This window comes from Marmota monax, unplaced genomic scaffold (genome assembly GCF_021218885.2).
Source record: "Marmota monax isolate L192 unplaced genomic scaffold, Marmota_monax_Labrador192_F-V1.1 WCK01_AAM20220418_F8-fsc00035, whole genome shotgun sequence".
Classification (NCBI taxonomy): Eukaryota; Metazoa; Chordata; class Mammalia; order Rodentia; family Sciuridae; genus Marmota; species Marmota monax.
The window spans coordinates 4,707,661-4,734,963 of NW_026691961.1; the positions used below are offsets into that span (position 1 = coordinate 4,707,661).

A 27,303-nucleotide genomic window follows, 5' to 3' on the forward strand; every position below is an offset into this window, starting at 1 on the left:
TTCCTGGGAGGAAGCTGCTCGGGTTTTTCTTAGATTCTGTGTGGCTCTGGGGGTGCACCCAGGGCCTCTGCGATGCCACTCAAGGGCTCTTCCCAGGCCTTGGAAGTCACCGCAGTCAGGAGCCGCCAAGGACCCTGGGACCTGGGCTGCCAAGGTGGTCGCAGAGACCGTGGCGGACACCCCAGGGAGCAGGAGGGCTGCGTGGCCCTGACCAGGGACCCTGACCCTTGCAGAGGCCGAGAACAACATCAGTGCAGGAAACGGCCCTGGCCACTGGGGTCAAGGCCCGTTTCACAGAGAAACATGGCCCCGGGGGAGCCTGTGGCCTTGCCCCCACCTCCTGTAGGACGCCTGGTGCTCAGGGGCAGGGAGCAGGATGCCAGCACCCCGTGGGCAGTGGCCCTCCGCAGGGGCACCTCGCAGGACATCAGAGACATTGGTCATCAGAACCGGGGTGGGAGCTGCCACATCTAGTGGGCGTGGCCAGGAGCACGCTGGGCACCACAGTCCACAGGACGGTCCTCATGGGGAGGAGCCAGCAGGCCCAGGTGTGATGGGGGGGGGACCAGACTCCTCCAACCGCTGGGGCTGGGGCTGGGGCTGGGCCCGACTTCCCCGAGGGCGGAGCCGTCTAGTTACGCAAGCCGCTTCCTCATCTGCAAAACCGGAGGTTCCAGTGGACCCTCTGCCCGGGCCGTGCTGAGCACTGGGTCCGTCAGTAGGCGGACACCTTTGGAAATGAACGTGCCCGGCAGGGGCGTCACAGAGTGATCGGGTCACTGCGGCTGGTGCCGTTCATAGACACCGAGTTCCAACACAGGATCCCCGCTCGAGGGGACTGGCGGGAGAGTGACCTGTGTCCACTGTCCACAGAATGAGCAAGCCCACAGAGGCACACCCTGCCAGAGAAAGGGTCTCCATCCCACCGTCCAGAGGGGGAACGGGGGGGGGGGGCTCAGGCCCACAGGACACAGCTGGGGGTGGGGACACGGCCGCTTCTCCACCCACAACAGAACCAAGCTCTAGGGCCTGGAACCTGACAAGGGGAGTGACCCGAGGCCACCTCCCAGGGAGGAGCAGAAGTGTAAGCCCAAGGGCCTGGGGCAGGAGATAAGAGGGGCCCGGGGGATTCCAGGAGGTGGCCCCTGCTCAGCCTCGCTCGCTGGGGTCTTGCAGGCAGGCCGCGGTGCACGACCCAGCACCATGGCACCCACCGTCCTTGAGTGGCCTCCGCTCGATACTGCCGGGCTCCAGCTCCTCGTGGGAGAGGAAGATCCTCAGGCGTTTGAGGGAGACGCTCGCCTACGTGGAGGCAATTACAGGGCATCGTGGATGTCAGCGGCTTCCCACGTCCTCCCCCGCCCCAGGGCAGCTGCACTGCAAAGAGCAAGAGGGGCCTGGGCTCCTCCTGCCCCTCCAGAGCCCCCAGAGGCAGTAGAACGGAAGGACAGAAGGACGCGGGGACGGGGAGGGCCTCGATGAAAAGGGACTCCAGGGACCTGACCCCTCCCGACTCTCACCAGGGCGCCAAGGGCTCGCCCCTCCCCCTGCAAACCCCAGGGACGGTGTTATTTTAAGTGGCGGTTGGCAGGCGTTTGGAAGGATAATGGTGCTGGGATTGCGTCAGGAGAAGGGCAGGCCAGTGTTCAGGGCCCGGGGAGAGGTTCTGAACCTGCCTGAGAATTCTTCAGCCAAGAAAGAAACAGAGGGGAGCGGAGGGGGTCAGGGTTGGGGAGGTGAAGGGGGAGAAACGGGGCTGTGGGCCCCAGGGATGGGGACCCGGCCTGGGGGACACTGTTCCTTTCGGGGTCCCTCCTCACGGGAAGGGTTTTCTGATTCCGGCAAAGCCTAACCAGAGCGGCACAACCCCATCTTCGGGGGGATCCATTTGTGGGGCTACAAATGGGGTTTAAGTGGATTTGCACACAGCGATGGAGGGAAGTGGCCGAGGGGCAGTGGGAATACAGCAGGAGCCTGTCCTCTGCCCGCGGGCCACCGCAGGGCCACCACAGGACCCCGGGAGCCTGCAGGGCCAGGGGAGGGGGCTGGAGGGACTGAGGCCTATGGGGGGTGCGAAATCAATCAAGCGGGTCAAGAGCTGCAGTCTAGGAGGAGACAGGCTAGGTCAGGGCGGGAGAGAACATTCTGGAAAGGCCCCCAGAGCTCGGGAAAGCTCGCTGCGTTTGGAGCCGTCTCAGACGCTCAAGCCAGGGCTTGGTCAAGAGCACCAGGGGACGCTTCCTCTGGGGCCCAACAGAAATCATGGGACGGCTCGTGTCCGGGCCTCGTCCAGCCCCCGGGGCCTACGGGAGCGCAAGGCAGGCCCTGAGCTGCGGGGAGGACGGTGCCTGGCTGGGTCCCCGCCGGCCTCCCGGTACCTGCACGATGCTGCTGATGACCATGGGCAGGATGTTGAGCGGGAAGCGGAGGATGTTGAACAGGGCCAGGGACACGAAGGCCTTCTGCGCATCGAGGACGTTGTTCTTGTCCACGGTCACGTAGACGGCGAAGGTCGACAGGGCCACCTGCAGCAGGGTCCCCAGAGCTGAGCAAGAGGCAGGCCTTCCCCGGGGGCAGCCAGTGACGGGGCCAACGCCCTGGCCTCCCACCAGCTGGGTCGGGGACGAGGCACTTGCGGTCACTGCTCAACACCAGGCGCGTCCTTCCTGGCCTGGGCCTGCAGCTCCCTCTGCCTGAGGCCACCTCGCCATCTCCATCTCCTGGTCACTCCCTCTTGGCCTCCAAGAGCTGCGCCCACCCCAGGCCCAGAACAGCCCTGCTGTGCTGCCTACCCAACCCAGGTCCTCGGGACACCTGCCCAACCTGTGCAGGGACGCTACACAGTCGCCGTCTCCTACACTGAAACGCCAGCTCCTTGAAGGGACTAGACCCATCCCTGGTGTTTAGGGACCCGGAGGACAACTATGATGGCTCAGCTGTGAGGAGCCCCAACTCCCCTGCGTTTTTCAGTGCAGCGACCTCAGAGTGAGGACTGGGTGGCGAGAGCTGGAACCCCAGCAGCCCGTGCTGGGTGGCATGGACGATGGCATGGACGACCCAGGCGGTGACTGTGGGCAGGGGGCTGCACGAGGGGGTCACTGGGGGCTGCCCAGGGAAGGTGCATCTGCCCCGCGGCCCCGTCCCCTCTTCCCCTCGGCTTCCTGACCTGCGTGAGCTGAGCACCTCTCCTGCACCGGGCCCTCCCCCGTGACGGCTGGCTGCCCTGGGCCCAGAGCAACGGAGAGGGCCGTCTACGACCTGAGACCTCAGAACCGGGAGCCCCCGATCAACTTCCCCTCCTCTAAGTTGTTCCTGTCAGGCATTTTGGTCACAGTGATGCAAGGATGACTAACAGCACGACCTTAAGTTCACTTCCTCTCCCAGGGACTCAGCTGTCTGGTGTGTAAAACGCAGAGGGCAGATCCTCGAGGTCCTCTGGCTTATACAGGATATGACTTAACGCCCGGCAAAAGGAACGTTTAAAGAGAAAAAAAAAAAGAAACCCAACAGCCCAGGCCGGGTCCTGGGGCAGCCCTTCCTGTTCCCACCTACACAGTCAGACTCGCCCACGGCCGCTGGTGCCCACCCGCACGCAGAGACCACCTGCCCCTGCCCAGCTGGGTGGTGGGAAAGCCCTGAACAGTCCCGGCGGGCGGCCTGGCCCAGGAGGGGAGAGCAGCTGGTGGGTTTGGGTCGGTGGGTCCCTTCCTCGCTGCTGGGATCCCGGCAGGGCCAGGCAGCGGGATCGCGGGCTGTCCCAGGACACGGCATCACGGGCAGTTTGGCAAACCTGGGACCCCGGCAGTGGGCAACAAGCTCTGTCCCCGGTTCAGCCATGGTCCTACGGCCCTCCACGGCTTTCCCTGGGGGACGTGAACTCAGAGCTCAGGGCCGACCGCTGAGAGGTGGGCAGAGGCGCGCTGAGCCCTCGGGTGTCGACCCTGCTCAGCCCTCGGCTGCACGGTTTTGCAGAGCTAAGCTGCATGTTTCCACGGCTCTGCTGTGTGGCGCTGGGAGTCTCACTTCCCCTCTCTGAGCCAGGCTCTGCTTTCCTGTCTGTGAAATGGGGCTCAGGACAGGCCTTTGAGGACTGCTGGTGGCAAGACAGTGCCCCTGGGCAGAGGGCCCCTCCTCGGGCCGTTCTCCCAAAGACCCCACTATCTACCCCGGGCGCAAGAGCCCAGCACCAGCAAGTAGGGCTGGTTCTCCTCCCGGTGACACCGTCCAGCCAGCTCCGCCGGAGGCGAGGGCCAAGAGGGAGGGGAGGAGCTCCAAAGGCCACCGACATGGGACACGGGGTCCCCGGGACAGCCACACATCTGAGCAGGCTGACACACTGGCTGCTGACACAGGGAACTGTGGTTTCTTCTTTTTAACATTTAAAAAGAATTTAACTGATACATAAAAAGTCACCAACGGGTGCGGGGGGGGGGGGGGGGGGGTGCGGGGACACCCGTGCACACCGCGTGACGCCTGGATTCAGGTTAGACATTGACCGTTTCCTTATGGAGAAAACTAGAATCCTTTCTTCCAGCTTTTTGAAATAAAAGTATACACCACATCACCGTTACCCAGTCGCAGCTCGGGGGGACGTCGGGATGTCACCTGACGGTCATTCAGTCCTCGTGGACCCCCCAGCCCCAACCCGGAGACACTCTTCACTTAAAACCCTCTACGTATAGCCACGCAGCAGAATATCATGCAGCCACAAAATGGTGTGAGACCCCACCCAGAAAGTGGGGGGCAGCTGCTCTCTGCTGTAGGGGTGGCTGAGGGGCAAAGAAACCACGATGGAGAAAGCAGAGTTGAGAGACAGCGAGTGACCCCAACATCCCCTTGGAAGCCTCTAGATCCAGCCGTGCCTGCAACCCCCAGCCATGCTCTCAGGTACCTGCCTCGACCTTTTGGTTTCGTGTCCCTCAAAACCTGCCCCCTTCTTGCTCTGGGTGACGGGGTTAGGCTTCCGTCCAGGCAAGACGGCTCCTGGGTTCATTCAAGCCTTCCTCCCCTCCTCTGCAGATTCGCGAGGTGCACCATGTGCCAAGTCCCCCGCTCTGGAGACACAGCGTAAGGATGACAGAGACTCGCCCGTGGACACCTGTGCACACGTGGACACCTGTCCACTGGAGGAGACACAGGCGAGGCGCCCACCAACCATCTGAGATGGAAAATGCTGAGCGCCCACCGCGGCTGTTTTAGGACAGTGCGCGAGGGGGATGTGAGAGATGCCAGGTCCCATAGGCCACCAGACGGCATCCCCAGTGGCCCCGGCCTCCTGGGCCTGGCTTCCATCACCCACTGCCGGGTAAACACGGCGTCACCCTTGAAGCGCAGGAATCCGCTGTGGAGAGCCCCCGCGGCCCGCCCAGCAGCACAGGCCGCATACTTTATCCTAATGTAGTCAGAGCCCCGTGCCTCGGGCAGGGCCTCGGGCAGGGCCACGGCCCCCAGCTGACCCCAGGCCCGGCCGCTCCCCCGCCCCAGAAACTCCCTCAAAGCCGGGGCCTCTACCCCGCCCCACCTGCCCCGAAACCGAGAGGCAAGTTCAGGGTCAAGGACGGCCACTTATGCTGTCCAGAGTCTTTCCCTGGAGCCCAGGGCAGGAAGTGACAAAGCAGAGGCCGGCGTGCACTCTGGTGACACCCTGGAAACCACAGGTTCCGCCTAAGGACAGGCAGAGCCAAGGGTCACGAGAACCCCCCAACCAGAGCTCGTCACCACCACCCACCCCCGTGCTGGCTGCAGACCTCGGCCTCTGAGGCCGTCCTCAGCAGCACGACTTCTGCACCATGTGCAGTCGCAGCGGGAAGGGAGACGAGATAGACCACTGTAAGGACTGACGCACCGCCCGCACATGGGGCTCTGGAAACGCTCCCGAGGAACTGGTGTGGTCAGGGCCTTCACCAGGGACCTCTGGTTCCCAGCTCGGGGTATTCTGCTCCCAAGGGGACATCGGCCAACATCTGGAGACACTTCTGATTGTCCCAGCTGGGGAGCGCGGGGCAAGGGACTACTTGACACCCAGCGGGTGGGGCCGGGGATGCTGCCGCCATCCTGCCCTGCTCGGGAAACAAAGGGGACTAGGCTGAATGCTGCCTGTGTGCAGGCCATCTGGAGTCCAGGGTGCTGACCGCGAGCGCTTCTTCCTGCCTTTTAAGCGTATGCTTGGCCGAGCTGGGGGGGTGTCGGGGGGCCTTCTCAGCCTGGGGCAGGCCCCGGTTCCATCCCCCGCGCTATGACACGGTGACGATGCACAACTTATCGCAATACAGAAGCGAGTACCTCCCTTGGGCATGACGCACGACTCTAATGTCAAGAAAAATAACAAAACAAATCCCCCGTAACTAGGGTCCACCGTGATGTCACTTCTAATTTCAGAGAGGTCCCTCTGCCCGGCCCACCCTGCCAGGGCAGCCTGAGGGACAGAGACGCAGAGAGGACCCAACAGCACGCCTTCCAGCCCCAGGCCCAGAGGGACCTTGGGGACCCAAGGGACTCGAGGACCCGGAGTCCCAGAACACCACAGGGAGGTCCCCTCTTGTGCCGGTACCAACCCACTGGTGTGGCCCGGGAGGGCTGCGGACCCTAACTCGGGGGAAAGTCCGTCTTGATGGACTGGACGTCGTCCGTGAGGGTGGGACACAGCATGCAGCCCGGTTCCCTGCACCCGTGACTTAACGTCATCAGGGTTCCTGAGGAGGTCCAGCGCCAGGGAGGGCCTCGGGTCACACCTGAGCTGAGGAGGAGCGTGGCGGGTAAGCAGACGCGGAGAAGAACACTCCGGTCCTCCGCCAGGGGCTGGCCCGCGACGGCCCAGGCCCGCACCTGTCTACAGGCCGTCCACGAGCCCGGGGTGGATCTGCATCTTTAAATGCTTATGGGATCAAAAGGATACTGAGAACACGCAAGTCACATACGTGGGCGTGAACGCAGGTCCACGGCACCACTGCAGCCTCACCCTCGGCTGCTCCTGCCCTGCCCAGGGGCGAGGAGCACAGTGACAGAGCCACGTGGCCCAGAACACCTGAAATCGTCACCAGGGACCCTTTACGGAAGAGCTTGCCCACAGCTAGCTTTTGGCTGGTGTCTCTCAAGATTTCAAACCACCCTCAGAGCTTCCTGAAATTCAGGTTCCATTTCAGTTCACCTGGGGCGAGGCCCGAGACCCTGCGTTTCTAAAAGCCTGGCAGTGCCGACACTGCCCGCCAGTCCAGGCCGACACTGCCTGCCGTCCACCGATCGCGCACCCGGCTGGCCCGGCGGGGCCCAGACAGCACCAGCGGCATCTGGAGGTCAGAGTGCAGGCATCAGGCCCGAGTCCAACTGGGCAAGCTGTGTGTGTGCAGCAGCCTCCAGTCACTCTGAAGGCTCCACCACCTCGAGCCCTGTGTCCTCAGCTCAAGCTCAGGGACAGCCGAGGGGAGCCCGCCAGAGCCAGCGTCGGAACGCACACCCCGACAGGAAAGGCTCCTCATCAGGAAAATGTGTGGTTTCAGGTCATAGAAACTTCCAGAAACCACAGTCACCCCCCGGCACCCACAGGGACTGGCTCAGGATCCCCCATAGATACTGAAATCCAGGGGTGCTCCAGTCCCTGGTATGAAGGGGCACAGTGTCTGCAGGTGGCCTGTCCACGTCTGCCTGCGTGCACTAGATCATCTCTGGATGCTCAAAATACCTGACGGTAAACGCTCTGTCACCAGCTGCTATACTGCACCGTTCAGGGGACAATGACATGGAGAAAGTCCGCACGTTCAGCACAGACGCAGTCTTTTTCTCTAAACACACACACACACACACACACACGCCCACACGGCACTGGGGACTGAACCCCAGGGTGCTTTAACACTGAGTCACATCTGCAGCCCTTTTTATTTATTTTATCTTGAGACAGGGTCTCGCTGAGTTGCTGAGGCTGGCCTCGAACCCGCCAGCCTCCTGCCTCAGCCTCCCGACCCGCTGGGATGACAGGCGTGCACCACCGCGCCCAGCTCAGCTAACACGATTCCTTGTAAGAGAAGGGCTCAGGAAGGAGGGCACTGGTTCCTTAACTGGCTGCCCAGAAGCTGTAAAGGGCTGTGAGTAAAATAGAAGGGGGCTGGGGTGCGGCAGCTCACAAACAGGTGATTGGGGAGACCCTCCCTGAGACGAGCAACCCTTACAGAACACGTGACCCAGGAGCAGCCGGCCCCACTCACCAGGAACGGTGTGCAGACCCAGGTGAAGGTGCCCACGGCCGCCAGGTAGGCGGACTTCTTGAGCACCTTCAGCTCCTCCTGCCGGATGGCCATCACCTTGTCCTTGAAGGCCAGCTCCCAGGCGTAGAGCTTCAGCACCTTGATGCCGTTGAGGATCTCGTTCATCAGCTTAATCCGGCTGTCCTTGCTCTTCATATGGGCCACCTTCACGGAGAAGGGTGGTCAACACTGCACCGGGGACGGGCCATGCGCCCTGACCGCCACCCTCAACATGGCCATCACCTGAGACCACGCCAAAGGACCCGCCGTGACGTGCTTCAGCCACGTCCCATGGCCTTTAGAGAAGGCCACTCAAGTCAGAACCGAGGGGTAAAGGGGCAAACACCCCCCGGTGGCCAGAGTAGAAGGGACGGGCCCTACTAGGCTGATCCAAACACGGGGGTCCCTTTTCTTACTTTTAGACAGTTCGTGGTGGGTACTGCTCTGACCAGCAGGGGCCCGTCTCAGGTTGTCACGTACTTTAACGCCCTCTGTCACCTGCCTGGCTCTGTCCTTCTCCCTCCTGGGGCGGGTAAGCGTCCAGGGCCTTTGCGTGCGAGGCCAGTGCTCACCACGGTCCACCCGAGCCCCCCGCCAGGCATTTCTTCGGAGCGTTTTACAAGTGCTCAGTGATTTGCTGCTCACACAGGACCACCCAGTCAGTGCCACGGTCACCCTGGGTCATGTGGGGGAGCCTTCAGCAACACGGAAGGGTCCCTGAGGAGCACACACATACCACCAGGCCTGACTGTGTGGTTAATGAGTGTGCGTATGAATGCAGAGACAGTTCTAGAAGGTTCTGTGTCAGTGTGCTCACAGCAGCCGAGAGGGAACAGGGCATCCCCCTCTAATCCCTCTAATCCCTGTTATCTGAACTATTTCATAACAAGAAAGCACTCGCTCTGTTATTGTGTATTTAAGAAATCCACACTGTCTCTAAAAGCCAAGTTGAGCGCTGTGCAGAGGGTCACCGTTACTCAACTCTTGCAAACACAAACATAAGAAATGAGCAGCTCTACGATAAAGCATGCCCGGAGCCCACTCGGCCTGTCTTAGGAGCTCTCCTGGGTCGCCCAGGGCCACCGGGGGGCCTTCCCAGACCCCAGCGCCCAGCGCGCTTGGTGAACAGAGCCCCAGGAAGGAGCCCAGGCAGCGGCTGAAGCTCCCGGGCGAGTCCCGGGGGCAGGTGGGGCTGAGAGCCCAGGGCCTGCACAGAGTGAGCCTGGCCAACGTCCCTGCAGACAGGCCGCGGCCAGGTCCACCTGCGGAGACAGACACCCACCTGGTAGGTCTTGGTCTTCATGGCCATCACCGCGTTGAAAGGCACCATCAGGATCATCACGGCCACCCCGGCCAGGACAGAAGGGCCCAGGTTCTGAGGAGACAGAGACAGCCCCGGGCTCAGCCAGCAGCAGAGAGCAGGGCCTGACCCTCCTCCGTGGGCCGTCCACCCCCACACGGGCAATGAGTTCTGGCCAGGTGTTTTCCTTCTTCCCAGTGACGGGGTGTTGGGAGTCGGCCGCCGCGGGGTCCCCCCACCTCTTTAGGAAGATGCAAGTCTACGATCCCTTTGATGGCAAGCCCTTGGGGCCGGCCGGGTTTACAACTGTAGAACTGATTTTCTTCCTTCCTTCCCTCCTCCATCCCTTACCAGGGACTGAACTCAGGGGCACTTTACTAACCCTGAGCCACAGCCTCAGCCCTTGTTAAAAACATTTTATTTAGAGACAGGGTCTCACTGAGTTGCTTAGGGCCTCATGAGTTGCTGAGGCTGCCTTTGAACTCATGATCCTCCTGCCCCAGCCTCCCAAACTGCTGGGAGGACAGGAGTGGGCCACCGGGCCTGGCTAGAACTGTGGACCTGGGCAGAAAACAGACTAAGACAGTGCGGCTGGCCTGGCCGCTCATCCTGCTCTGAAGGCTGCTTACCAGTCCGGCTGGTGGCTGGGGTCTCGGAGCCTGAATTCCAGGAGGGGGCTCACACCCAGCACGGCGCATGGTGAACCCGCTCTCCTCCTGGAGACAGGGGGCGCCTCCGTGGCCAGCTCCTGGTGAGACCCGTGGGGACAACACCTCCCACCTCTGAGCCTAACCTGCTGGTGGGGAATCAAGAGCACCCCAGGGGACCCCGCGGGGAGAGGGCTGCTGGCTGCTCCCCTGGACCTGACCCTCAGCACCGATGTCCTTTGTTGTTGGGCTGCAATAAACCAAAGCCCTGGGTGTGACCATGGGCTGAGCTGGGGAGGGGTGGACAGGAGGTCAGACATGTTCTCGTAGCCCAGCTGCAGACCAACTGTCCCAGAAAAGTGGTCAGCAGCTGAGAGGAGACACAGAGCTGCGTCTTCCAACCTTCTTCCAAATTTCTTGTGCAAATAAGGAGACACCCGAGCTCGCAGCCCCGAGGGCCTCTCCTCAGCGGCACCACACCTGGAGCTGCAGCACAGCGTGACCCGCGTTCCCTTTCAACGTCAGGACGACAGCAGCCTCGTTAGCTCAGCCAAGTGTCCACCCTCCTCCACTCCCAGTTCTAGGAAAGTGCTGCTGCTGATCCACCCCGTATGAGGACATACCACCTCAGCTGCGGAAACTACTCTGGCCTCAAGGTGGAAGGTGACGCCCTCCCATAACCGAAGCGGCAACTCCGAGAGCAAGTATCAGTAGCCAAAGTGTCCCCGCACCTCTCCCTGCCAGGCCCCACTCCACGAACAGAACCTGCGTAAACGATCAACTGCCCCAAGAGCCCCACCGTGAGAGGCCATGGTCACCGTGGATCTAGAGACGGAGAAGGAGAGGACATTGAGAAACACTCCCAAGTCCCAGAGTTGGAAACAGAAGAGGCACGATTTGAACCCGGGCAGCCTATTCCGGGGCCTCTCCTGGGTTTATGTTGAAAAAAGAAACCCTACTGCGGTCTCGAGCAGCGGTCCCAAGCAGGGACACACCTGTCCTCAAGAGACACCCGGCAACCTCGGGAGGCACTTTTCACCATCACAGTGGCCCCTCGTGAGGTCAGGGCTCTGCTGAACCTCCCACTGCCCACAACTACCCTGCCCCGATGCCCCAATGTCACCTGCCCCGGCTGCAAACCACCTCCTACAGCAAGAGGCGGCAGGAAGCCGTTTTCCCAACGGCTTATAAACCAGTCCTGAAGGCAGCGCTCAGAGGGGCGATCCCGAAACACCCTGACCCCAGGAGGTCCTGCGAGGAGCGGAGACGCCCCCAGGCATCTGCCCGGAGGTCATTTAGAGACTTAAAGTCTGGCGTTGGAGGCTGGGCGCGTAGCTCGGTGGTCCAGCTTGTGGGAGACCCTCCGTTCTACCCCTAGCTCTGAGAAAGGGAAGATGCTCGTGCGTTTTTCTTTTAAGTTTCATTGTCACAAAGACTTCATTCACTTTTGCTCTCTGTAGCCACAAAAAAAATGGTCTATTAAAGTCAAATTGACAGATAACCTGTGAGTCCCTACTGTGTACCTGGCCTTGGAGTTACACCCACGAGATATAAAAACAGGTTAGATGCTGTACACCTGCACACACACATGCACACTCACACACGCGCAGACACGGCCGACGTGGCAGCGTGACGAAGGGGCTGTACCTCAGGTGATTCCTACTCTAAAGCCACTGGGATTCAGCAAAGGAAAACAAAGGAAAAGAGGGCCAACAGGAGGACAGGAGCCAGGGCCCGAGGAGGCGGAGACCAGCTGGCAGGGGGGGGGGGCCCTCCCGGAGGAAGGAGGGGCCTGGGCAGGGCCAGGGGTGGGGAGGGACCGGCGAGCGTCGGGCCTCGGGCCTCCGGGCTCCAGGCAGCAGACTTTGGTTCAGGGACGGGGACAGGACCGGCGGCGGCAGAGCAATGCAGGCTTCTCTGCTCTGGCCCTGCTCTGGGTAAACAGGGTACAAGGCCAAAGCCGCCTGGGGAATCCCACTGAGAACAAAGAGGAAAAGGGGCCAAGAAACAGTGACCCTGGGAAAGAACTGAGTCCCTAAAACCCTGCTCGATCTCCTGGATCCATCCATGCCTGAAGACAGATCCCGGGACTTTTCAGGTCTGGCTCACTCCCAAACGCCCCTGATTTGCTGATGTAAAGATGGATTTCTGGGAGATCCACACCTGGGGAGATCCTGACCAACACCACTGGGCACTTATCAGGGACTCTGGTCACAACTGAGAGGCTATGGTGGGAGGAACAAGGCGGGCATGTTGCAGGGTTGTTAGGCACCCACACGGTCAAGGGGAGACAACTGCGCACACACCCCGTGCCATCAAAGAGGACATGATCCCCACAACTCGGGGACAACAAGACTGTCCAGGAAGGGGTTCGAGGGCCAGAAAACAACACATCAATGGCAGTAAGAGGGACCGCGGAGCTGTGGCGGCTCCTGTCAGACACCCCCTCCCCCGGGCACTCGAGGGGACGACGCGGACACACACCAGCCACAGGAGGTACAGGGCCAGGGAGACCTGCAGAGGGGCCGACCAGATCATGTTGATGTACGTGGCCAGGTCCATGAAGCGCTGTGCGTCCACAGACATGAGGTTGACCATCTCCCCGACAGTGGAGGACTTGCGGGCCGAGTTGGTGATCACCAGGGCCTGCAGGGGAAGCAGAGGTCGGGGTGAGGCCCCGGACAGGACGGGACACTACCCATCTTCTCCCGTCTCCCCAGCCCCTCTGCCTCGCGAGGGCCACGCCTCTGCCCACCGCCCTCCTGGACCTGGCCAGGTCCGACTGCCTCCCGTCTTGGGTTCTTCAATGTGCCCTCAGGGGGGCCCTCCAGAGCGGGCTCTGCCCACGTGAGTGGCCACACACACTGGGTCAGCAGATCTGGGCGGCCCGAGGGTCTGCGTTTCTAACAAGCTCCGAGGCCAGGCTGAGGCGGCTGGTGTCCGATCCCCAGCAAAGGGCACAAGGTCCCTCAGAGTGGCCCTCCTGACGGCCAAGGCTGAATCAGCCTTCTGGGGCTGTCCAGGGTGATGTGGGGCCCTTAGCAGCCTCCTTCGCCTCTGACCACTAGATGCCCCCCTCCCACGTTGTGACAACCCGATGTCACCAGATGCTGCCCAACATCCCTGGGGAGTGGGCACAGGGCTACAGCGTAGCCTCCCTGGACCAGGCCCCGGGTCCGCGCACCGCCCACCGCCCACCGCCCGAGGAGTCTGAGGAACACTAACTCCTGCCCCGCCCTCCCTCGGGGACGCTGCTTTGCTGGCCAGGGTGCAGCCTGGGTGGGAGGCCTGAGCCCCCCAGGTGAGTCCCGTTTGCAGACAGGGCTGGGGACCCCAGGCCCAGCTGTCTCCCTAGTGACCTGGCTCCCTAGTGACACAGCCCCCGCCCCAGGGGCTAAGAAGTGAGGGGACAGGAAGGAAACAGGGTTCCTCTCCAGTCCGACCTGGGGGCCGGGACGTGGTATCTGGCCCACAGCAGGCCTGAGCTCCCGCCAGCTCCACACGCAAAAATAACCCTCTAGGAAGCCGGACGTGCACAGGCGCTGGCCGGGCTCTATCCTGCAGGAACCGGCCCCCCTCGGTTCCACCGAGGGAGAACACATGGGCAGCCACAGGAGACCAGGAGGCAGCCTGGCAGCCCCACGTTGAGGACCGGCAGCCCGCCTCCCGGGCACAGGTACCCACGGTGACGGGCACAGGTACCCACAGTGACAGGGGGCAGATATCCCGCACGGTGGCCCTGGATCCTGGCCAGCGGTCCCCCCTCGCCACCTGGGTCACTTCAGCCCCCCTCGCCCTCCGGCCCCCGGAGCAGAGCTGCAGATCCCCGGGGTCCTGGGGGGACCCACCTTGCGGTAGACGGCCCCGATGACGGCGGTCTTGATCCGCATGCCGCTGACGAAGCAGATGTGGAAGTACTGGTGCAGGACCAGCGTCTGCAGGCAGGCGCTCACGAACAGCAGCACCGTGTACAAGTAGCCCTGCCAGTCGGGGGCCTTGGTGTCGTTCACGAAGTTGATGAGCAGCCTGCGGGGGCGGGGGACAGCCCTGAGTGACCCGTGGGACCCAGGGAGCGGGACCCAGGGACTGGGACTCACGGGGCAACTTCCAAGCCAGGCGAGGGGGGCAGACAGGTCAGTCAGGGCGCACACAGGGCCCCTGGGTGTTGGGCTGCAGGGCGGCCGGCCTCTCCCAACACGGCCCCTGCCCTGGGGTCCTCACGCTGTTCTGTCCACCCCCAGAGAGTCACCCAAAGGGGACCAACTAGAGGACAAAGTGACCGAGGTGAAGCGGGACAGAGAAGGAACCAGAGGCCCCGGGGAGACAGAGGAGGGGAGAAGGGACCCCGCCCTGACTTCTCGGCTACATGGGCTCTGGGACCTGGCTGTGTCCCCTGCTCTGGATCTCCCATGCCCTCCCCACCTGGGCTCGGGGAGTCTGTCTGTCTGACCACAGTGCCTTAGCTCAGCTATTCAGCCAAGCACGAAGCAAAGCCGGGACAGACAGGGACGTGGTGTGGGTCCCCCCAGCATGAGGGACACTAGGGTCCTCAGAACAGCAACGAGCGGTCAAGCCGGGAGGCCGGGGAGCGGGGGAGGGAGGGAGGACTCTTACTTCAGGATCTCGGGGCCAGCGAACATCATGAGGTCGTGGATGGCCTTGAAGAGGAAGCTCATGAGGAAGTAGGGCCCGAAGGTCTTGTACAGCACCTTGAACAGGGACGGGGCCCGCTCCTTCTGCGGGGACTTGACAATCAAGGCCTCGGCCTCCTCGTTCACGTCCACCTTGGAGCCCCCCTTGGCCTTGGCGGGATCCTTGGTGGAGGAGTACGCGACCTTCACGGGCTGCCTGCAACACAAGTGGGGTCAAGGGGTGGTGGGGCCAGCGGAGACGCAGCCCAGGCCCCGGGAGAGGGACAGCTTTGCACGGGGGGCGGAGGGGGGGGGACATGGTGGACACGGGTCCTATCCTGGCTTGGCCACCTGCCGTCTGAGGGACTGCAGGAAGTCCCCTGACCTCTCCAGGCCTTAGTTGCTTCGTCTATAAAACGGGGACAGAGGCAGAAGCCACCTCCTATTGCCTGTAAAAACTGATTTAGCCAGTGGACGTGAAGGCTGAGAGGACCGCCAGCCCCCAGCTGGCCCACGCAGGCCCCAGGGTCCCCGTCAGAACCCCAGACCTGGAAAATCCAAAACCACGCCAAAGAACCAAGGAGACTCGCACGTCCCAGCTTCAGGACTGACCCCAAGACACCAGGCGCCCAGACAAGCAGAGGTACGGGCACCCAGAGATCACGGCAGCAGAACTCCAAGTCCAGCCAGGAAGCTCACAACCTTTGGCAAGGATGTCGAGACCACCCACTGGGAACGGGGCAGTCTTTTCCAAACACGGTATTAGGGACAGGACAGCCACGGGCAAAGGAATGACTATGGACGCCGGCCTTGCTCTACCCACAAAAATCAACTCAGCACGGAGCGGTCAGCAATGCAGAGCTGGCGGCCTATAAACCTCAGGAGGAATCTGACCTTGAACTTGGCAAGAGTCTGCAGCCGTCGTCATCCCAAAGCACAAGCGACTAAAGGAAAAACATGTGTCGGAACTTCAACGGAAACCACTCTTGTGCCTCAAAAGACACTCGGGAGAGTTAAAGGAGAACCAGAGAACAGGAGGAAGGGCCTGCCGGCCGGACACCTGGCAAAGCTCCTGCGTCCAGAACGCACACAGCACCCGAGTCCTGTGACACAGACTCCCTGCTTCAAAGAGGGGCAAAGGACCCGTAAAAAACTCTCCAAAGACGACGCTGTGACTGGCCACCAAAGCACACTGGTCACCCTCGTCCCTCGGGAAGCCAAGTCTTCCGACCCGTGAAGAGGGCAGGAGCCGAAGGCCACGTCATGAAATCGTGTTTGTGACGTATCAAGAAGTCGGAGCACTTTATTCCATGGGTGGGAACAGAAGGTGACACCGTCCCTTTGGAAATAGTTAGTAATCCTTTACGAGTGGAAACAACCATCCCAGACTGGCATCTGTGCCCGGGAGTCCTTCCCACGCAGAACAGAGTGCGGCAGGAAGGAGGGCACCACTTCAAGACCAGGTTAGCAAAACAGCATGGACTGCACCTTGCCTTGCTTGGACCACTCACTCTGGACAAGGCCAAGCGCCACGTCCCGAGGACACTCCATCCAAGATGCCCCACCATGAGACCCCTTGCTAAGAGCCAGCCCTAACTTGCCAACTTGGGCACAACCAGGAAGCAGGTCTTGTAGCCCCATGTCCCAGTCGAGCCTTCAGATGAATGCAGCCCTTACTGACGCATGACAGCACCCTCCTGGGAGACCTCGAGCCAGAACCACCCGGCCAAGCCCACCCCTGATCCCGGACCGGTGTCCATTGTTATTTTAAGCGGCTACATTTGGGGATAACCTGTTACGCAGCCCAGCCATAGATACTAATTGATACACCCCCGCTCTCTTCTCCCCAAACGGTCAAAGCAACTTTCTCCAACGGACGGATCATCTCACAGTTCTGGAAGTGGGAAGCCTGAAGTCAGCCCACGGGGTGGTTCCTTCTGAACATTCTAGGAGAAATCAGTGCTTGTCCCTTCTGGTTGAAGAAGCCGCATGCACTTGCTGGTTTGTGACGCCTTCCTCCCACCCCAGGGCCAGCAGCGGCATCTCCCCTCTGTGATCTCATCTCCCTCTTGGAGAGAAGCCTGTCCAGACGGCACGGAGCAGTGTCAGCTCAAAACGCCCCCCTACCCACAGCTACAGACCCTTGCTGTGCCACGGGACGTCCTCCCAGGTCCTGGGGACCGGGAGGGGGACGTCTTTGAGGAGGAGAGCCTTTAGTCCCAGTCACAGGGGACTAGTCACCTGCCCTAGATCGTCCCCTGCTCCGGGTCCTTCTTCCTCGAAGCTGGGCTCCTGGCTGGCGTTTGGAGTCCAGTTTCTTCTCACCCCCAGAGGCCAGCTTGGCCAGTTGGGCATCACTTCCTGAGTGCCCCACGGGCCTCCCCCACCCAGGGCGGTCCTCGGTGGCCAGGGCGTGGGATCAGGGAGGCCGAGGGCGCCAAGGTATCCAGTGAACGAGAGGCGCAGAGCAGGGAGGGAAGGAGCTTGGGGGGTGGACGACGCAAGAATCTCTGAAGGGTGCGTCCAGCGCTGGACGGGGAAGGGCTGAGTCAGAGGAAACCACCCAGAACAGGAGGCAGGGAAGGGGGAGCCAAGGACCGGGAAGACACAGGGCCTTGCTCCCTGGCTCCAGCTTCAACGAGGGCAGGGGAGACCATCGGCCACTCGCCCACCAATGCTGACCAAGAGGCCCGCAGGTGACCGGGAAGGTGCCACAGTCAGGGGGGCTCGGGAGGGACGCAGCCCAGCAATCACGCCTGGCAGCTGTGTGAGAGGAGAAGTCGGGGGGCTGCCTGGAGGAGGTGGCCCTGATGAGGGAGCAGGTGCAGCTGGGGAGGGACAGGGTGCTCCGGGGGGAGCCGGTGCCCGAGCAAGGCCAGGGCTGAGGGTTTTGGAAGAAGCAAGGAGCCGGCCTCAGAGCAGCAAGAGCCTGGGGTGGCCCAGCCAGAGAGGCTGGCAGGGGACAGAGTGGCCTGTTGAATGAAAGCCACGGGAGGCCCCTGTGGGGCACTAAGCTCCTGCAGGAGCCCAACAACCAGGCGGAAAGTTAAAACGGAGCCACTCGTGCTCAAGTTCCGCGTCACCAAGTGGCAACGAAGCTGTCCACCTCCTTCACAAGCTCGGCGCCACAGGTGACAAAGACGAACCCAGAGGAACACAAAAACACCCCCCAGGCCTCTGCTCGGGTCTGTCTCCTGCCCCACGTGACCGGGAGGTGGCTTCACCAGGACTCATCCGGTTCTTCCAATGTTTCGTTTCTGCTTTCTTCAGCCCTTTTACGTCCATCAAACGACCCCCCCGAGGGCCACTCTGGAAAGTCTCCTCTTAAACCCGACGATGGTGATTCTGTCTCCCGACAGCCTTCAACCAGAGCCCCCTGAGGAGCCCTGATGGCTTCGTCTTTCGTGAAACCAGACGGCCGGTGTCTGCAAGGGCCACGTCTCAGCCCCCACAGCTCGGGATTCTCCGGACGCGCCTGGAGCCCTCTCTTCAACCCCCCGTCCCTGTATTTGATCTCCAGGGGCAGAGAAGGGATCTTGTCCACCCTACGGCACATTTCATTCCTCTGACTGGGAAAGGGGAGGTGGTAGGGGAACCGCCAGCCAGGCCCCCACGGGAACACGCGGCCCCGGCTGGACTTCAACTTGACTCGTGCAACCAACGTGAGCGACGCGAGATGGAGTCGCCCTTGTTTTGTTCCTCGATAAAGGGTCTCAAGAGGCCTTGCTTCAGGAATCCCAGTACCCGAGCCCAGGTGCCAGCTCTTCTGAACCTTCCTGCCTTGTGCAAGATGGTCCCGAAGGAAGACGGTCATTCCACCAGGCGTCCGTGCAGAAGGCAAGCCTGCTTACGATTACCCACGTCAACCTCCATTTCCAGATACAAATCTGTGCAGAGGGCATATTTCTGCATATTTAAATAAATACTAGACCCTCTACTTAACTGTGAGGAATACGGCCCCAAGCCCCCAGCAGACGGCCAAAATCACCAATTGTCCCAAACCCTACATCCACTGTTTTCTCCTAAAACTACACATTTATGAAAGAGTTCAGTCTATGAATTAGGCATGGGAAAAGATTAATGACTAATAAAACAGAACAATGACAACAGACTGTAATAAGATGTGTGTGAACATGGCCTCTCTTAAAATATCTTACTGGACTCTCCTTGAGATGGTGCAAGATGACACAATGCCCGTGTGATAAGATGAAGGGAGGTAAATGACACAGGCATTGGGACCCAGCATTAGGCTACTACCTAAGGATTACCTGAACACAAGCACTGTCGGTCTGATAATCAAGATGGCTACTAAATGACTACCGAGAGGGTAGCGTATACACTGTGGATACATTAGACAAAGGAATCATTCACATCCAAGGCAAGGGAATGGGATGGTGCATCGACGGTGCACCATTTAAAACTTATGAACTGTTTATTTTTGGAAGTTCTGATTTAATATTTCCAGATCACAGTTGACCATAGGGAACAAAACCATACAAAGTGAAACTATGGATAAGGGGAAATAACTATACTTGTTATTTTTTTTTTTTTTTGGACTGCAACTATTGCACAAATCAAAAAAAGACTGTATTTTGCTCAGGACTTCACCAAATGTTGGTCAGCACTTTGTAAAATCTCATCTCTGGGGGCTGGGGTTGTGGCTCAGTGGCAGAGCGCTTGCCTCACACATGTGAGGCACTGGGTTCGATCCTCAGCACCACATAACAAAATAAATAAACAAAATAAAGATTGATTCCATATATAATTTAAAAAAAAAAAAATCTCATCTCTGAGGTGAGGATGCTTCCAGTCATCCTCAAACAACACAATCTCCCGACAAAAAGGGGCCAGTTGGGATTTTAGCTGGTCTAACAGTTATACCCTGAAATACATGTCACCTTACTGTAAATTCCTTGCCCTTAATTCCTACTTCAAGTCTAGGGAAAGCATATTGATTTTTTTAAGAATCAGATAGGCTGGTAGGTTATTCACATGTTTGCAGTTTTGGTGCCCAAGGAAGATTCTGGAACAAATCCCCTGCAGATAAGGAGGAGTGGCTATGGTCCTTTTTGTCCGATTTCTGTCAATGAGCATAAGGATTCTGCCGTTCAGCCGTGTTGTTGTGTGTATCCACAGTCCACTCCTGGGTGCTGCTTAGGAGCCCACTGGGTGGGGGCACCGTGGTCTGCACATCTACTCACCAGCGGGTTGCTCAGATTGAGCCACCACAGACACACGGCCTCAGGTCTGTACGTGTCTTTAGGAGTTTCCAGGCCTCTTGGGTCTCTGCCTGGGAGCGGAACGGCTGGCGGCATGGTAACCGCCCAACTCTTTCCAGAGCCGTCAAACCCTCCTGCACCCATGCCAACTGTAACCACCACCCAAAACAGCTTCAAGCTATGGTGGCCACGGGCCGCGCAGAACCCACAGCCACCTCACATGAACCAGCGAAGCCCTGGATTTTCAAACCCAAAGGTAGGAGCCGGGAGGCAGCTCAGACCAGGCCTCTGAGAGAAGCAAGAGGGGACAGGAAGCCGAGGCTGACCCTCCCGCCCATCACCCCCTCGCTGTTTCTCAAAGACCTGGGACACCTGCAGCCCAGACCCACGCGGGGTGGCACCCCTTCTCTGGTTAACTGAAGAGACTTGGATGTGAGAGGCCGTGCCAAGGACCGCCAGCCCAAGAGGACACACGTCCTCCCCACCCCTCCACATCCTCAGCAGCGGCAGGGCAGATCTGGCTCCCCTTCTGGGAAAAAGCAAGTGACCTCTCCCCAGGCTGAGCACCCCTGAGGGCTCTGCCCCTGGGGGACCCGGCCTCCAAGCCCCAGGAGCCATCCCCACCTAGACCTCTCGGGCAGGACGGACGCCTCCAGCCCAGATGGAGAAACACCCGTCATGCAACTGAAACCTACGTGGAGCTCACCCAGGACTGGGACGCGGCTTGTCAGATGACATTCACCCCGCCACTGCTTGCCAGACGCTCGGAGGACAACACCGAGGCTCAGAGTGAAGGCCCCACCTGTCCCCACTTCTGCTCTTGTTCCCGTGACCCGTCTCCTCCGGGCAGCCCCGGGGTTGTCATAAAACAGAACTCAGGTCACACCACTGTCCTGCAAAGCTGTCCTCTCACCACACCTGGAGCCAAGCCCTGGGAGCGCCCACCAGCGCCTCCTACCTTGTCTCCTCCTGCCCCCACCCAAGCCCCCCTCTGCTCAAGCCACGTGGCCCCCTGGTTCCTCCCCAGGGGCCTCAGGACTTTTGCACGGGCTGCTTCCTCCAACGGGAAGGCCATTCTCCTGGATGCGCACATCTCCACTAGAACTCACCTTCCCAGAGAGGCCATCCTTGACCACCGGATCTAGCACAGTCCACGGGACACTCTCGCCCTCACCTCACCTTAATCCCACCCAACACTGGTGCTCAAAGCCACGATCTCAACTCCCCACCAGCCTCATCACGCCGCGTGCAAAGGGCACCAAACCTGGAGCACGCCTGTCCTGCTCTGGCCCCTGAGCCTGGGCCTCGCCTGCCCTGTCCCCTGTATCTGCTGCATGGATCCAGTGAGGGCCAGACAGAGGCAGAGCTGCTGGTGCCGGTCCACCCTGCTCCCCAGGGTCACCTCACAGGCTGGACACACCCCAACGGCAGGAACGCTCGGGAGCACACCAGGGCTTGGTGACAGGCCACAACCACGGCGGACTCAGGAGGAGAGTCCCACGGCTCCGCTGTGTCACCAAGAGCCACTCGGCAGCGGGACAGACCCTGTCTCTCTTTTCCACCCAAATCGCCTCTGCTCCCCGAAAGGCCCCAGCCCACTTGACCCAGGGAAAGGAAGCCATGCTCCTGGGACAGCAGAGCCACCAGAGGCCACGGGGCTGGGCACAGTGGCTGAGGGAGGTGACGGGGCACCTGGGGGTGACAGGAGCCACACTTACCTCCTGGACTTGGCAAACTCCTTCCTCCAGTTCTTCACCAGCACGGGCACCACTTGTGCGGACGTGTCCTCCTTGTTCAGGGACCAGAGGTCGCCGGCCTCCAGGGGCTGGCGGTAGCCCCGGATCATCAACCTGGGGCCAAGACACAAAGGTGGACAGCGTGGACGGGGAGGGCGACAGAGGGCAGCGGGTCCCATTCCACGCCCCCAGGGCCCGGGCCTGCCCCTCCATGACAGCCGCAGGCAGCTGACCGCTGGCAAGAGCCAAACAGAGGGACACAGGGCAGATTACGGAACTGCAGTGAAGGCCATTAGGTTGCCCGGGGAAAGTGACCTCATCTTTACAGAGACACGAACAGAGTAATCAGGAGAGAAACATCAGGGTGATGCTGATTTACCGCACAGGGTGCAAATTCTAAAAGGCCACTTCAATAAAACACTGCGATCGTGGAGGGATGAGTTCATCGAGTTTTATCCTTTATCCAAAATGCGTGGGAGGGGAGGTGCTCTGAATTCCAGACTTTGGAACACGTGCTCATGAATATGTGAACGGCTGGGAGGGGCCCAAGTCTGAGCTCGAGGTTCATGGGGGTCTCAGATCCACCTTCTCCACAGCCCGGGGTGACTCCACGCAGTGTTTCTGGTGCCCCTGGGTTTTGACCTGACCTGTCACCTGAGGCCCGGGGTGGAATCTCCCACTTGTGGCGTCACAGTCGGGCTTAGAAAGTTTTGGATTTCGATTCCAGATTGGGGGTGCTTGGTCAGTCCTGGTCTAAGTGTCCGAGGACTTTCAGGATAAAACGCAAAACCAGGGACTGGGGTTGGGGCTCAGAGCACTTGCCTCGCCTGCTGGGGGCACTGAGTTCGATCCTCAGCACCACATAAATAAATAAATAAATATTACATCCACCTACAACTGAAAATTAAGAAAGAAAAGTGGACCTATGATTTCCACCTTTTAGAAAACAATCTCAAAGTTACAGAAAGGTCCCAGGAACCGTACAAAGAATTCACCTCCTTCACCACCTCGGTGCCATGGTTCCGTCTCTGTCCGTCTCTATACAATGTGCTAGACACCCCCAAACCGCCTTCGCTCCCCGAAAGGCCCTGGCCCAGGGACGGCCCCGCAGCCCAAGCTGCAGCCAGGGAAAGGGAGCCACGTCCCCAGGGCGGCGGCTCGAGGCCTGCGGGTGTCTCACACTCGGGTTCGTGAACCTGGGGACGGTCAGCGCCTGGCGCAGGAAGACTTGGGACAGGAGCCAAGCCGAGGGATGCCTTCATCGGTCCCTTCCCCTCCACCCACCCCGGGCCTGGGGCGCTGGCCTTACCCCGTGATCCACCAGAAGGTGATCCTGGACAGGAAGGAGGCGCTGGATTCCGGGCAAGGGTTCTGGAGGAGACAGAGCACAGGGTGGGGGAGAGGGAGGTGAGCACCACACCTCCCATCGCGGCAGAGCCGGGCGGAGAGCAGCCAGCAGACCGACCCTCCTTCAAGGGACCAGCGTCCACTCCCAGGCTGCTCTGCGTCTCACGGATTCCGCACTTGGGCCCCAGGGGGAAGAGACCCACGGCTGCTCCTCCTGCGTCACCGGCCAATGTCCCCAAGGGTCCACCTCCAGGCACAGATGCTGCAGCGCCAGCCTGCCTGTCCTGCCACCCAGGACAGCCTGAACCATGGGTGCCCTTGTCCCCAGTGCACTCACTCAGCCAGTGCTTCCCGCCTGACCACCTACTAAGTGCTCTCCAGAGAACTGGAGCCCTGCCTTATCTCATATCCCACAACCAACTCGTGGACTGGGGTCACGACTGTCCCCCAGTGTATTTGTGCATTCATCGAGCAGGTACTTACTGAGCACCTACTGTGTGTCCGGTCATCTACAAGGAGCTCAACACTTGCATGATCTTATATCCCCCTGAATGTGGCATTACTATCATCTCCACTTCATCCAGCCAGCCAGCAAACATTTCCTGAGCACCTACTATGTGATGAGCCCCATAAAACAATCTAAACAGAGACGTCACCCCTGTCTTCATGACACTGGGCACCTACAGTGATAACACCTGCCAACCTACTCCACCAGCTGGATCTGCCCTGAGTGTTCACACAATGACCTCACTCCGTCTTCACAACCACCTACAGCACAGGGATCCTCCCGGTTTGCAGTTACAGAGCTTAGCGGGACGGAGGGGAAGGCTTTTCCCCAGGTTCAAAGTGGTGGAGCCGGGACATGAGCCCCAAGTAGTCAGGCTCCAAGGGAAACAGGAATCAAGTGATCACAAACAGCAACTGAATCTAATACAACAGCTGTGACGGGGGCCTCAGGGCAGGTCAGTACCACCAACGAGTCCATGCAAGGGGATAAGAGCCAGTCTGGTGTGCCAGGGTCCCAGAGGGCTTCCCCGAGGAAGACGGTCTAAGTGGCATCTGAAGAGCAAGTGAGACAAGTAAAACCAGAGAAAAGGCCAGCCCTGCCCCACAGAGAACAGTGTATGCAAAGGCCCCGTGGCAGGCGGAGGCAGAGCAGACTGCAGGGGCAAAGACAGGGTCTGTGGTGGAGGCTGTCATTCTGTCTACACTGGAGGCCACATGAGGAATGGTGGCTTCCGTCTTAAGGGCCATGGGGAATCCCTGAGGGGCTCCAAGCAGCCGCCCAAAGAATCTCTTCCCAGAGGTTCCGTTGATGCTGCTTCCCAGTTAGACGGGGGGCCGACAAGGACAGGGACATCAGCTCAGAGCCCCCGGGACCACCGAGGCGGCTCTCGCAGGAGGCACGTCCAGGGCTGCATCCTGAAACACAAGCTCTGGTGGAAGAAGGTGGGGGTCACCGGGCAGCGACGAGGCCTTCAGCCAGGGCCACCACCCAAGGGCCTCTCCTCCTGCAGACGAGGCCTGCGGGAGGCGGCTACATGACGGCAGGCCACAGCCACGTGCTGGCCGCCAGGTGGTGCTCCTCCAAGCACTGCCCCTGCCTTCCAGCCCTGGGCACTCCAACTGGGGGGGGGGGGGGGCGGGACCAGGCATCCGAGTGTCGTTTTGGTCTCAACCTCCAGCCTCCTGGGGGCAACCTCGCGGGTCAGGGAACGGCGGAGTAAGCCCAGCACATCTCGCTGCACCCACAGCACACCCACCCACCAGGACCTCAGGAGGCCCCAAAGTGCCTCCCACCAGCCACCAGGGGACACACGCCCTGAAACACCCAAGTTCACGTCGATGCTGGGGTGGGGAGGCGGACATCCTGGTGTCACCCAGGAAAAGGTGGTTAGAAAGCCAGGTCACTGTTTTGGTAACAGAAAAAAAGGGAACGAGAAAGCTTGCCCCAGTTTTTCTAAATGACCATCAGGGTGACAAAGAGAGGAGGGAAATGTGTGTTTTCACAGAGAAATTCCAGCTGATAACTGAAGGAGTGACATAATGTCGTCTGATGATGTCGTGAACTGTTCTGCACACGATGGCTCAATGGAATATTTGGTATTCAAGAATTATTACTGTCGCTGGGCATGGTGGCCCATGCCTGTGAGATCCCAGCAGCTAGGGAGGCTGAGGCAGGAGGCTGAGGCAGGAGGCTAACAGGTTGGAGGCCAGCTTCAGCAACTCAGCAAGACCCTGTCTCAAAATAAGAAATTAAAAGAACGGGGAATGTAGCTCAGAGGTTAACTGGGCTCAATCCCCCGTACAAAAAATTACACACACACACACACACACACACACACAACTGGTATTTTTTAACCTGATAATGGTTTGACAGTTATATTTTTAAAAATCCTTATCATTCAGATATTGTCATTAGGGAAAGGTACGTGGAAGCTCTAATATTTTCACAACTTTCTGGAAACAAACTATTTCAAACTTAAAAGCTGTTAGAAATAGCCGGGGACACTGGTGCACCCCTGTAATCCCAGCATCTTGAGAGGCTGAGGCAGGAGGATCGCCAGGTGGAGGTTACTCTCAGCAACTTAGCAAGGCCTTCAGCAACCAACCCAGTGAGACCCCGTCTCAAAAGGAAAAATATAAAACTTAAAAAGGGATTGGGGAGGGAGCTCAGGAGTCTAATCCCCAGTACTGCAAAAAAAAAAAAAATATATTAAAAATAAACACAAAAACTGATCCACATCGTCTGGCAATGCCCACGGACGTGTTTGCACAGGTGACACAGGGTAAAGTCCACACTGGTGACTTTATGTGCTACATGCAAAGTGCCTCCAGAAGTCCACGCAGCCTGGCTGGCGGGGGGCTCAGGGAGGCTCCGGCCCTGGCCGTCCACTGCATCTCCTGGGGAGTGTGCCAGGGCAGTGCCCAGGGCCTCTGGGTGGCCCTGGCATGAGTGTACTAAGCTGCTGGTCCACGGACCTCACTGCAAACCAGCCTCGGGCTGGGGAGCCTGGAGGACCTGGGTTCAAATGCTGACCCCGCTCTGCTCTAGCTGAGTGGCCCTCGGCCAGTCCCGTAGCCTCAAGCCTGGACTTCTGCGTTGGAAAGCGGGGTCCTCCCAGGGCTGCCAGGAGGGCTCAGGAGGTCCTGGGGCTGGGTCAGAGGCTGGAACTTTCCCAAAGTGGCTGTTACTCATGGCGGAGGCGGAGGCTGGCCCTGTCGGCGGGTGGGAAGTATTTCCTGAGGCCTGGATTCTCTTCCCGAAGCGTGGCAGCGTTTTACCAGGATGGACCGCGGATCCACCTCTGCGGGTCCGGGTTCTACCTGCAGAACGCCCAGGTGCTGCTGGCAGAGGGGCGGAGGCTGGGGCGCAGCTGAAACCCCTCGTTTATTGTCAGGCAATATTTGGGGAGCGCCTGCTGATACACCAGGGTGAGGGCTCAGCGCTGGGGACAGGGGGTGAAGGAGACGTCAAGGCCCCGCCCCAAGCAGCTCCCGGGGGCGTGGACAGTAAGCAACCACCATGCAAATAACTGCAGAACCAGAGGGAGAGATGCAATCCAGGAAGGTCCCGGGGGCCGAGGAGGGGGCAGGCAGCTGGGGGAGGTGGGAAGCAGCAGGCCGCGCGGGGGCCAGCAGGGACAGTCAGGTCCAGCTCTGCCCTTCACTCGCTGTGGGACCCTGGGCAAGCTCCTTAAGGGTGAAGAGTCAACAAGGTAAGATCTACTGAGCCTGGGGACAGGGCCTGGCCGAGTCACAGGTCTCAAAACCAATCTCGAGGGCTTCTGCGTACATCGAACTCCTATCAGACGCACACGATCCTCCTCTGTGTGTAGATCAGCAAAACCAGAGGGGCGGAAAACCAATGGCTTCCATCTCTGTAGACACACTAAGCTCCCTATCCGATGGCTTAGACTTGGTGGGGGCTGGGGGGGGAGCTAAAAGCAGAATCAAACCCAGAAAGGTGCGTAGGGACCCAGGGAATTTCCACGCTCGGCCAGAATGCAACAGACATCGCCCAGGTCCCCAAACTGCCCCATTGTAAGGTCATCCTGGCCCACAGGCTGGCTATTTCAATAAAGTTTTATTGGAACACAACCATGTCCGTTCCTTCATCCGTTGTCTGTGGCTGCACCTTACTAGGCCCTAAGGCCCGGGGTGAAGCCAGGCCCCAGAGGATGAT

The 27,303-nt window shown here is 59.9% G+C and overlaps 1 protein-coding gene across 1 annotated transcript in view; it reads right to left on the bottom strand.

Moving 5' to 3' along the window:
* The window catches only part of Abcc1 (ATP binding cassette subfamily C member 1), a 92,578-nt gene that overhangs the window by 27,984 nt on the left and 37,291 nt on the right, over nt 1-27,303 (bottom strand). Inside the window, exons 6-14 of the mRNA XM_046437689.2 lie at nt 23,080-23,141; nt 21,753-21,884; nt 14,799-15,032; nt 14,033-14,210; nt 12,669-12,830; nt 9,520-9,612; nt 8,199-8,402; nt 2,379-2,525; nt 1,215-1,302 (exon numbers count right to left, since the gene is read on the bottom strand). Coding sequence (XP_046293645.1) covers nt 1,215-1,302; nt 2,379-2,525; nt 8,199-8,402; nt 9,520-9,612; nt 12,669-12,830; nt 14,033-14,210; nt 14,799-15,032; nt 21,753-21,884; nt 23,080-23,141 — 1,300 coding nt within the window. The remainder of the gene's footprint in view (nt 1-1,214; nt 1,303-2,378; nt 2,526-8,198; nt 8,403-9,519; nt 9,613-12,668; nt 12,831-14,032; nt 14,211-14,798; nt 15,033-21,752; nt 21,885-23,079; nt 23,142-27,303) is intronic.